The sequence below is a fragment of the Pterocles gutturalis genome, unplaced genomic scaffold, assembly GCF_000699245.1.
Source record: "Pterocles gutturalis isolate BGI_N339 unplaced genomic scaffold, ASM69924v1 scaffold46204, whole genome shotgun sequence".
Classification (NCBI taxonomy): domain Eukaryota; kingdom Metazoa; phylum Chordata; class Aves; order Pterocliformes; family Pteroclidae; genus Pterocles; species Pterocles gutturalis.
Window position 1 is genome coordinate 1 of NW_010137421.1, and position 11,702 is coordinate 11,702.

The following is an 11,702-nucleotide window of genomic DNA, read 5'->3' on the forward strand; positions in this document are numbered from 1 at the left end:
GTCACCTGCTGCCCTGCCGAGGGACAGGGACTCCTTACTCAGCCCCACCCGAGGGCACTGCAGGCAGGTGGACTCGGATGCCTAAACAGTGAACATCCTGGGCTGGGGAGGAGGTGACGCAGGTGGCAGGTGTGTGCCCCGCTGGTGGCTAGCCAGGGGATGTTACCCTGTGGGCTGACTGTGGGAGACATTGCTGAGTCTTTCTTTCTGGTTGTTCCTCCTAGAGGCACCCGGCAGTAGGTGTGAGGTGATTTAGGCTGTCTCCCACCGTAGCGTGGCTCCCTGGCATCTGATGATGAGTTTGACCCCCTCCAGGGGATGCCTCCTGGACCTGCCCTGGGAGGACATCTTGGTTCCACATATCCTCTGTCATCTGCCACTGCAGCAGCTCCTGAGCCTGCAGAGGGTCAGCAAGTCGTTCCAGGCTCTCATCCAGCTGTACCTGGCCAACATGCGCTGCTTTGACTCAAGTCAGGTATTGATGGTTCTGAGGCTGGGGGAGACACAGATGTCCTACTGCTCTGGAGATAACAGGGGAGCAGCTGACTGTGTGGGGAGAAGAAAACCCTGGCAAGGAGGCTGGTTTCTGCTCAGGAGCTGGGGTTAATGGCTCAGGTGTCCAACTGGACAGATGGGAAGAGAGGTGGTGATTCAGGTCCCAGTAATGGCAGTGTCTTTAGCAAGAGGCCTTGGGAGGAGTGAGCCTGGAAGATCCACCCAGGCCAATATGGGGCACTGGCTGGCAGCAACAAGCCAGCTCCAGATGGCCTGTTGTGTCCTCTGTCCTCATGGAGTGCAATAGACTGGGTCTGACAGGAGATAACTCTGTGCCTGGTCTTCAGGGAAAGCTTGTGCTGGCCCTGGGAGACACTGCCTGGGACTTGGAAAGACAGGAGTGGCTGCTGCTCTGTGAGGACACACAGTGGTCTAGCAAAGAGCTTTTGGAAAACAGAGGTGTGGAGCTCACCACAAGTGTATAAATGCAGGGGTGATGATGGGGGATGGAGAAGCCAGAGCATCTTCTAGATTGTGGCAGTAGCCTTGGCATGAGGGGAGAAAAGCCTGATGGCAGGGTTTCCCCTGGGAGAGGGAGTGGCTTTGGTCAGCACTGTCACAGTGGAAGAGAGGGGAGGAGAGAGTATTTGGTGAGGATCAGGCTGTTCTGAAACCCTGGGAGATGCCTCATTCTTCTGGGTTCCCCATGCAGATTGGACCTGCCATCCCTCGAGCTGCTTTTGTGAACCTGCTGAAGGACAACGAAGTACTGCAGCAGCTGGCACTCCAGAACTGCTCCGACTGGCTCACAGACAGGGAGCTGCTCCCGGTCATTGGGCAGAACCATCACCTGCACCAGATCCAGCTGAAGGGCTGTGCCCAGCTCAGCCGCCACGCGCTGGTGGCCATCTCGCTGAGCTGCCCCAACCTGCGCCAGCTAACTGCGAGTGGGTGGACAGCCTGTCCCTGCGCAGCCTGGCTGACCACTGCAAGGCGCTGGAGGCTGTGGACCTGACAGCCTGTCGCCAGCTGAAGGATGAGGCCATCTGCTACCTGGTGCAGAAGTGCAGCAGGCTCAAGTCTCTGTCACTGGCTGTCAATGCCAACGTGGGCGACGTGGCAGTTGAGGAGACTGCCAAGTGCTGCCCTGAGCTGGAGCACCTGGACCTCACGGGGTGTCTGCGAGTCAAGAATGACTCTATCAGGTATTGAGCAACATGAGGAGCTGGGGTGGGGATAGCAGGTGTCTGGGGTGGGAGAGGAAGAGAACCAGAGAGATAAGTCAGATTTCTTTATGCTGAAAGCAATGAGAGCATGTTCTGGGAGAGAAGCCATTAGCAGGCCCTTCAGGAGAGGCATTGTGTGCTACTAACAGCAAATTTCCCAGCATGTCATGGAGGATAGGTCTGGGATCAGACCATGATCCTTGTGTTTCTCTCGGACCATCACGGTGCTGCTCCCAAAGGATGGCCATGTGTGGCACAGCCGTGAGTGCTGGGCTGCAGGGAGTAGAGAAGAGGGTGAGTGGTGCACTCAAGCATCCTGGCTTGCAACCTGCATGTGCTCTCTGTCTTGGCAGGGTCCTGGCTGAGTACTGTCCCAAGTTGCGCTCGCTGAAGGTGAAGCATTGCCACAATGTGGCTGAGTCCAGCCTGAGCATTCTCCGAAGCCGTGGGGTGGAGCTGGATGTGGAGCCTCCGCTGCAGAGGGCTCTCGTTCTCCTCCAGGACGTGGTTGGCTTCGCCCCTTTCATCAACCTCCAGATCTAGAACTGCTGCTGCTGGGGAGGGGGATATTGATGCAATGCTGGTATACCAAGATGATGCTGGAACTGGCTGCTGTGGAGACATGCAGAGGGAGAGATTGGTCCCGTTGGTGAGGCTGACCTGAGTGGGGCTCATTCTTTCCTCTGGGGCTGTTTAGCAGCCACTGGGTGTTTGTGGGTGGGCTTCATTGGTGCCTCCAGGGAAAGTAACTCCCTCTGCAGTGGCGTGGAGAGAGCGAGTGACTTGCAGGAACACCATGGTGCTGAACAGGCCTTGGCCAGGCCAGCTAATAGATAGGATTTATTATTTGTTGTATTTTAAATCTCTAAGCGGCAGCTGTCCAGAGAGCAGGAGAGTGTTTGATGGGGACTGTCCCCTGGGGTGGGTGTGCAGGGTGTGCCAGCAGAGCTGTGGAATAAACCAGGCTGGCTGGAGCAGAAAGGAGAAAAGCTGCCAGCCCTCCTCTTGGGAGAGGGCAGGCCCCTCTGGGGTCCAGGAGGAGGGCAGAGCAAGCCCAGCTCCAGCCCACAGCTGCTGTCCAACGTGGCACCAAAGGGCTAGCATGGCCCCAGCACAGGCAGTGCGTCTGTCCAGGCCTAGGGCGCTGGGTTAGGCAGGTGCAAAGTGGGAGCTGTTTTCAGGGGGAACATGCTCCTGACTGCAGTTTCACTGGGAGAAAAACACCAAACTTAGCTGTGCTGTCGCTGAAAGCACTTGGTCATTGCCATGTGTTTCTTCCAGCTTCTGACTTACATTTCAGTAGCACCCAGTTCTCCTACTCTGTCCTCATAGTCGTGTGGCTGGAGCTTTGGCACTCAACAGTGGTGAGAAATGGCAGGAACCCTGGCCGTGCTGCAGGTTGTGTTGGCAGGGAGAGCCTAGCTCTGGTCTGGACTTCAGCCTCAGCCCTTGTATCCACTAGGTGGTCAACCAAACAGCAGCTACATCTTGTGGTGAATGTGATGAAGAGAGTAATTAGGGGAAGAGATGATGACCCTGCTCCTATCTTTGGCCCCAGGAGGGATTGGAGGTGATGTTTGTAAAGCACGTGCATGCTCCGGCTGAACTACACACCAACTCACATCATCTTTATTAACACTGGCACTCAATTCAAAGCAACAGCGCACACAGACTTGTAAAAAGCTTGCTGCAAAAGCACAAGCCACATCTTGGATCTAAAAATGTCCCATGCAAGGAATAGTAGAGAGTGCCCAGGCCCTGGAGAGCCACTGTGGTGTGCTCTTGGGGGCTAAGGGACAGCTACACAAGAAGTCTCCTTGTCACCTGGGTTAGTTGAAGAAGCTGAAAACAATGTCTTGGCTCCCAGGTGAGTTCCAGTTAGTGGCAGGTGGAAGAGCTCCCTCTTCGCTAGTGCCATGTGTCCATCCTGCCATGCCTGGCCAGTGAGGTGGAGGCTTGAGAGCAGGAGGCTGTCAGTGGAACTTGTACTTCCTGGCTGGTTTGAGGCTGATGTAGGTTCTCTTCATCTCCTCGCTCTCAGGCTTCTTGATGTCTTTGTACCTCTCTCCCTTTGTACTCACCACCTGGTTATCAATATAGCGGATCAACTTCTTGGGAGCCTGGAGAAGACAGACATTAATACCAAGTGGATGGACAGCCACATTGTCAGGGAAGGGGAGAGGACAAGCAGAAGCAGAGCTGTGCTCTGGGAGGCGGGTGCAGGAAGACTGGGGTGTGCTGCTTTACTCAGCCTTTGTGTTGGGAACCTTGGCCAAAACTGGGCAGGAAACTGTCTGATGGGGGGAGCAGGAGTCATGCTAGTCAGGAATGGTAGGAACGGACAAACCCTGCAGCACCTTCTTCCCTCTTTGCTGACTAGTGAATGCTCTGGGCTCTGTGAATGCTTCCGACTTTGACCTGCCCTGTTGCTTTTTGGACTTGCAGCCCAATTTTTAAACCTTGTAGCCAAAGGACATTCAAACTGCGGGGGAGCTGGAACTGCTCTTCTTACCTCTTTGGGTGGAGCTGGCCGATGTGTTTTCTGATCATCTGCACTATCCACCATCATGTATCTGAAACAAGCAGCATTTAGTGAACACCATTAACATGCATTGCCTGGGACTATTCACAGCCTATGTCCCTTCTCCCTTGGCTGGTTTGTGTCTGTGCAAGGTGTCCTACTTGCCTAGATTGCAGCTAGGAGCACTTAATGTTCCCCTCTCGATGAAGTGGGCAAGAAGTGTGTCATCCTTCTGGCGAGAATCCATCAGGATTCTCCTGGAGTAGCATCCTTGGCCATATGTGAAGGGTATTGAAAACTCAGGCTGTTGAGAATGCTGATAGCCCCTGCAGAACTGCAAGGTGCTGAGGTCAGGGGTGCTCTGCCATTGGGGCAGCTTTGCTCCTTCTCAGCCCAAGTGATGGCAGCCAAAGGAGACAGGTGAGATTACACAACCAAGCTGGCTGCTTCGATCCCGAAGAGATGGTGTTCCTTTCATGCTCCACCTACTACTTGACTAGAGAACAGGTTTGTGCTGGAAGCAACCGCATAAACGCATCACCTCATTCCCTATGTGACTGAAACATTGGGGTCCAAGCATTTGCTTGCTGTACTGCTGAGTTACTACTGTTGAGACTTTGGTGCTGGTTTAGCAGGCAGACAGCACAGCTGACCATGACTTCTCCCTCAGTAGTTAGTATAGTTGCTCCTGTGTATCTTCAGCTATGGTGATCTGCTCTCTCTACCTGTGCTTGAGTGATGTTTAAAGTACAGGATGTTGCCAAAATGTCATTAAAGTGAAGTTCCCAGAAACATAACTAGCACCTGGTGCTTTTTTGTTCCCTTGCATGTCACTCTGGAACAAGGCTGCACAGGAGACAGGCAAGGACAGAGATTGCTTATTCTGCCTGGATGCCATTCTGCCTTGCTTTATCTTCCCTAGCCCACTGACTGTTTATTCTGTTGCTGGGGAGGATGTAAAGTGGTGGAAAAGGCATGGCTAGACAGACACGTGGAATCTGCATGCCCACAAGAGGATACTCATGAAAGCTGAGATCTTAAAGTGGATCAATGAAACCACAGTGTGGGTTCTCCAACTGAGAATTAAATGCTTTTGGAAATGAATAAAGGTAAATGAATCTAAAGCCACTTTCATTCCCAAGAAGTCCACAGGGGGACTTCAGAGAGGTTTCTTTAAATGCATTGAATTCACACCTTCAGCAACTGAGATTTAATCTTCTCAATGTTGCTGTACAGGCATTCTCTTAGATATCTTTAGCCTTGTTTGGACTGTCTCCAAGGATGGAGGTATGAATGAGTTGCTGTAGTTCTACAAGTCAACAGGTGTTACCTGATCTGCAGCATGATGTTTGTGCCTTGAACCTTTAACTGGGATCTCAGCTGACAGTACTGTGATTTACACTGTACCTGTAGGAGGCTGAAACCTCACACAGAGCCTGGGCTGTGACCCAGCTGGTGCAGGTAACCTGCTTCTGTGCCAGAGCTCTGAAGGAAACTCAAACCTGTTTTTTTCCCCAACTGATGATTGTGTTTGTGCTTAGATGTGTTCAGCTACACTCAAATCAGCTTCACAGCATCCTTTCTAAGCATCGTACGCCCCAAGTTTTTTATAGACCATGTTGTAATTCTGACCTTCCCCAAACTGCCACCTTCTCCTCTATTGCGAGCAGAATAAGGGCTTTTTTTGCTGCTGGGTACTTACTTCTGTAGGATAACCTGTTTTAGTTCCTCGTGGTTGGGTGCTCTGCGGGGCCGTGCCAGTTCCTGGGAGGAGACAAGGCAGATGCGTGAGCAGCACAACACGTGGCGTGTACAGATTCCCCCTGCCAGCTCAGCAAGCCCAACTGCTGGTGGAGCGCTCCAGCTCCTGCGGGAAGCGGGGTGCCAGCCACAGCTCTGCTGGGGTGCTGGCTCAGCTGTGGGCACAGCCTGTACTCAAGAGGGCTAAGGGAGGGAGAGGGTTGGTGCTCTGGGTGATTCCCCTGGCTCATTGCATGGAAAGTTCCTACAGTCAAAGCTTCTCCTCGCAGCAGGCATCTGGGACACCTGTGTGTCCCTGAGCTCTGCCCTGCTCCTTGGCCTGCTGCCACCCAGCTCAGAGTACAGTACCTTCACATTCGCATCTGCTGGGCCAATTTCCACCTTCTCTTCCACAATCAACTGCACTGCCTCCTCCAAGTTCCCCAAGGCCATGGCGAGTGCCTTCTCTGCCTGGTTCATGGTACAGGCTGGGAACATCTCCAGTAGCAGCTCCACCTCATCCTTCAAGTCATCACCTTCCTAGTTGGAGCAAGACAGAGGTAACTTGGGGATGTAGTAAGGAGCAGGCTATTGAAAAGGGCCTCTCTGGTTTTGCACTGTCAGGAAATTCATCTTACCCTTAGCTGAAGGTTCACTCTCCTTCCAAATGTGACTAAATCCCATTCCCAAAGCTAACAGGGGATTGTATCTTTGTAAGGACAAAGCATTACTCTTCCTTAATCTCCTCCCCCTGTATTTCAGCTTTCTCTAAAGTAGGGCTGCTGGGTAACCTAGCTCATCTGCTATGTGTCTCCTTAGGAGCTTTCTGGTTATTGTGGTGTGAATGCTCGAACTCCCCCTCACCTTGTGAAGTTCTATGTGCTTTGGTGAGTAAGGGAAGGGACTGCTGAACAGTGACCTGTGGCTACACCAGAAGGAACTGCAGCAGCAGCAGTTGCTAGAAGGCTGTGGACACAGAACAATTGCACTGCAGAGCAGGAAGAGATCAGTACTGGAGAAACAGCAAGCAAAGCATGGGGGAAGGAGGTGGGGGAGATCTGCCATGTGCTGCAATGCCTCTTGCATGGGTCATGTTGAATGGTGCTGCAGGATCAGGACCGCTGAGCCAATGACTCAGTGCTGTATTGCTCAGTAAGCACACGGCACAGAAGGTCATTGAGAGCGGGACCAGAGTCTTTGGGACTGACACAGAGACGTGACTGCTTCCTGTGCAGGTACTTCATGATAGCTGGGGAGAGAAATGGTGATCCAGCTCAAACTGTGGAGTGAGGCTATGGAAACAGGGTGAAGCAGGGTGGAGCCTGGCTAGTGCTGCAGAGGAGTCCCCACAGTGCTGCTGTGGGATCTCTGAAGGCACCAGGACAGGTTCTCTCAACCATCGCTCTGGCTCATCCTTTCCAGCAGCTGGAAAGGATGAGCCAGAGCGATGGCTCATACTCTTCTGTCAGCACATAATTTTCTTTTTCCACTTACTGACACAGTCTTGCTCAGGACATGCAATGGAGATCACAGACACCAGTGATGCTGTGTCACAGCCTATGCTGTGGTTCCTTCCAGACTGAGTAAACGCCCTCAGGTGGTGCTGGTAGGCTTAGTCTGTGTGACTGTCCCCATTGCTCATGCTCCTTAGTGGGGTGCTCATACCTGGGCCCCAGCTCCGTCTGTTGGCGTGCACAGCCTTGCCCCATTGCAGGCTCCAGCTCCAGGCTCCTGGCCCTTGCTCAGGTCTTCAGAGGGTGCCTCGGTCCCGCTTTCCACAGCCTTTTGGCCAGGTTTTTCTTAAAGACATAGTGATATCTCCTGAGGAACAGTCCCACTAAGGCTAGAGCTCTGTGCTTTCTGTTGGCATTAGACTGTCAGTGCATCATGTGCCGAAGCAAATCCCTTAAGTGACAAGACTGGGAAGCACTTCTGTTCTTCCTGCCCTCAGAGGGACAGCTGCACCTCTGCTCACACTGACCTGAAGGACAGCAGTGCCAGTGCACCCTGAAGCACCCAAGCACTGCATTGCCAGGCCTTACTGGGTACGGGCTGCTTGCAAATTCAATTCTACCTGTCTATTCTCAGCCCTCTATTGCTTTGGCTGTGGATACTTATGGTACTTTTGTTACATTTCTAAGAATTCCCTGGTGTTTGCTCTAATTTTGAACTAAGGTGTGGTTTTGATTTTAAACTTGGGGATACACTCTGGTAGTCCCCAGGCTAGCACATCCTGTGATCAGGTTACTCTGATGATACATCTCTCTTTACAGGCTCTTTGTGTGTCACTGTAAGAAGAATAATTTCACCTCTGTTCTGTCCTCTCTAAAACTGGGATGGTGCTGCCCTTCCACACTCTGGCTATATCAGGATCCTTAAAGGGTTGGATGCAGGGGAGCAGAGCAGTAGGTTTTGTCAAGTTGAAGAAAGCAAGTAAGATAAGACAGGACTGTCTGTTCTATGCTGTGTAGCTCTCTGGCTTATGTTAAGACAGCAGTGATATTGCTAGATAAACAAACTCCAGACTGGTGTGTCCTGAAAGGTTTAATATCCAGGCACTTCACCCATCTGTTTTTCAGTGGGAAGCACCTTTGTGGATGATTAATATAGCAACCCAGCTGATCTGGGAATGCTGAAGTTAGAAAGGGCCATTGGGATAGTGTAGTCTTCTGCAGTCCTGCGTAGTGCAGGCTAGAGCACATCATTGCTGATTTTGCATCCATGCCAGGGTTCATGAGTGAATGGCAAGTGAGCTTTGAGGATGCTCCAAGTCTATAATTGATACAGATAACCAGATGGATTCTCTATTTGATGATGCACCTGACATGGGCTGCCCAGTGGTAGTGTCACTTAGGGAGATGGCTACCGGAGGCAGGAAGAAATCCTCACTTTCAGAATTAACCTACAGCAGAATTTCAGCAAGCAGCCCTGCATCTGCTATTTCTTCCTCATTACTCTGGATTTGATCTCAACAGAGGTATCTGGAGATCTGGTCCAGTGTTTTTCATCCCAGTGTGTCTTCGACAGTATTCCACATGACTCAAACCTCCCATGTATTAATATCAAAAAACAGACTGAACATTAAAAAAAAATTGTCAACCAATTCAGGCCACCCTATGAGATCCTAAATGTAGCAAACAAGATTGTATTTTATCTTCTGACATTGCCCAACTCCAAGCACTAATACTGAAAACACATACAGAACATACTTTCTTGTGCTGAAATTGTGTAACTCACCTTTGTTGCGAGCTTCACCAAGCCTTTCTGAGAGGGAGATCATCATTTCACAAACATCCCCACTGCAAGAGACAGAAGCTGTATAGTTAGTGTGAGGAATAAAAGCAGTAGTCTATCCTACTTGGGTACCTCTTTATAAAAAGACAAGGCTTGACAGGAAGCCCAATAAAATACGCTGGTATTTCAGATGGCCTAGGACCTACTTGCAAACTATACTGGAATTAGCATTTGTGTATTTAGGCAAAGCCTGACTTAATCATAATGGTTTGGTAGTAATAGCTTTTTAAGTGGGTATATCAAAAGGATTTATGGTACTTAGGGGCTTGGGTCCAGGCTCCCAGTACATGGCATCCACGTACAAAGCAGTAACATTCACATACCTGGGGATTTCTGCAAAACCAGGAATATATGCTTCCATCATTTCCACAAAGGTGTCCATGTCAAAGGTCTCCTCAGAGGACTCCGGTGAACCCAGCTCTTCCAGGACACCCGTGATGTAAGAGAAGAAAACATCATCCATCCCACTGGGGACAGAGAGAACACAGGACATGGCAGCAGGGTCAACAGGCCAATTTTTTATCTTTCTTTCTTTCTTTCTTTCTTTCTTTCTTTCTCTCTCTCTCTCTCTCTCTTTCTTTCTTTCTCTCCATCCTCATTCCTCCTATCTTTCTGTACAGCTGAAAGACTGTATGTGGACTGTATCTTATGGGCAGATCCCACCAGTAAAGCCAGCTAGGGGGTGATCAGTGGTTGAGTGTGAAGCATTTACAAATACTGCACGCTGTCCTCCTTCCTGGGCAGCCCCAAATGAAAGCCCTAGCATGTGTCCAGGGGCTGTGCTCCTGTAGGTGCTTCATCTGAGCTGGCCAAAATATGCCAAGTGCTCAAACTCTGACTTTTCTATGCTGACTAGGTTTCAGGCGAGGTCATCATATTCTGTCAAGGTGCAATTTCTATAGGGTATGGTGTTCTCTGCTTGCTGCTTTCCACACTGCTGCCACCGGCTGCAAAACCAGCTGCTGTGTTGCAGACTCAAGGTGTCTGTGGCTCTGCATGCAGGCAGAGTTCAAAACAGGGAGAGCCCTGACATAGCGTTATGCTGTTCAGAAAGCCCTTCGGGAGCACTGTGGAATGAAGGGAATCCCGTATGCTAACGTGTATTACTGGACAGGAAATTAATCATCTTGGTTGTCAAATAAATGACATTGCTAGATTACAATGCTAAACGATAGTTGTTCAAGTATTCACATCAGAGCCTGTGCAAATTGCATGCATCCTGGATCTGACTTAAGGAAAGCAACGCAAAGAACAGGAAAGCTACAAAGCTCTACTTGAAATTCAGTATAATGTGCAGAGGAACAATTAACACAGACATCAGGCTAGAACAATTAGATTGGATCTTCATATCTCAATATACCTGAGGTCTGCAGCAGGGATGTGGGACTGGATGAAGCATGTCAGTGTGTCTTGAATGATTCTTTCAAGCTCCATGTCTCTCTAAACCTTTTTCTCTAAAAAAAAGAGGAGGAAAAAGAAAACTCCACATAATTTCCAAGGCAAGAAGTAGATCAAAATATCAACAAGATCAAAAGGTAAGCATGGTACAGGCAAGTGTGCTCTTCCCATCAGAACAATTCACAAACTCCTCCAACATGTCTTGTTATCCCTGGCTAACAGCAGGCAAAGATACCCACAAAAAGCAGCAGTATGAGGATCCACTGGAAATACCATCCCAAAGCAGCCCAACCTCTTGGGCCTCCCCTGCTCCTGTTGAGGCTGGCAGTACACAGCTGTACTGTGCATTTAAAATGTCCCCTCCAGGAAGCAAAGCTGGAAATGCAGATACATCCCGCTGCAGGACCTCAGAGACACCTCCCGATCTGGAACGCTGTGCTGTCCGAGGAGGAAGCCGCGGGTAGTGGGTTTGCACACTCAGTGCAGAAAGGGGTGGACCTTCCAGCTAAGCACATTCGCAGTGATGCTTGGACTCAGGAATGAGTGGGAGGAAGGGTAATGTTTCCTAAAGAAAGGACAACCTAGTGTGTATTTTACAGGGAAATACCAAGCAGGGCACAGAGAACTAGTCTGCCAGCCAAAATATCAAAGGTCTCCAGGTCAGGCACGAACTGCCAGTGGAATCCTGCCCAGACAGGAGCCTGTTGTTGTGCTCAGTAAATGAGCCATTCTGCAGTTGATGCAGCTGCAACAAGGGGTGCTTGATAACCCAAAACTCAGGGGAGTTCTAAGGATCACAGAGCTCCTACAGAAGCAATGGCAAAGGGGGCCACCCACAGCCCTCCTCCAGCTATCGGTACTGGGCCTGGACTGAACTGGGTGGAGAAAACCCCTCCTTAACCATTCCTTCCCTCTGGGCTCTATAAAGCTGATGGGTAGACAAACTCCTGGCGCAAGCACCAAGTTCTTCTGAGGAAGGAAACTATCCCTGCATACGGAGAAACTGAAGTGGTCATTGGCCAGAGAGC

General features: G+C 50.6%; 2 protein-coding genes across 2 annotated transcripts; one reads left to right on the forward strand and one right to left on the reverse strand.

Moving 5' to 3' along the window:
- Positions 1 to 224: 224 nt before the first annotated feature.
- On the forward strand, positions 225 to 2,342 carry FBXL15 (F-box and leucine-rich repeat protein 15). The gene is given in 4 exon segments (XM_010082602.1): positions 225 to 475; positions 1,208 to 1,427; positions 1,430 to 1,700; positions 2,075 to 2,342. Coding segments are annotated over 4 exon segments (864 nt in total). The 5' UTR covers positions 225 to 292; the 3' UTR covers positions 2,265 to 2,342.
- Positions 2,343 to 3,323: 981 nt separating this feature from the next.
- CUEDC2 (CUE domain containing 2) lies at positions 3,324 to 10,730 on the reverse strand. The gene is made up of 8 exons (XM_010082603.1): positions 10,637 to 10,730; positions 9,600 to 9,743; positions 9,220 to 9,281; positions 7,648 to 7,781; positions 6,352 to 6,522; positions 5,945 to 6,006; positions 4,234 to 4,294; positions 3,324 to 3,841 (listed from the first exon to the last, which is right to left on the reverse strand). The coding sequence occupies exons 1-8, from the start codon at positions 10,708 to 10,710 to the stop codon at positions 3,695 to 3,697; spliced, it is 855 nt and encodes a 284-aa protein (XP_010080905.1). The 5' UTR covers positions 10,711 to 10,730; the 3' UTR covers positions 3,324 to 3,694.
- Between the last annotated feature and the right edge of the window lie 972 nt (positions 10,731 to 11,702).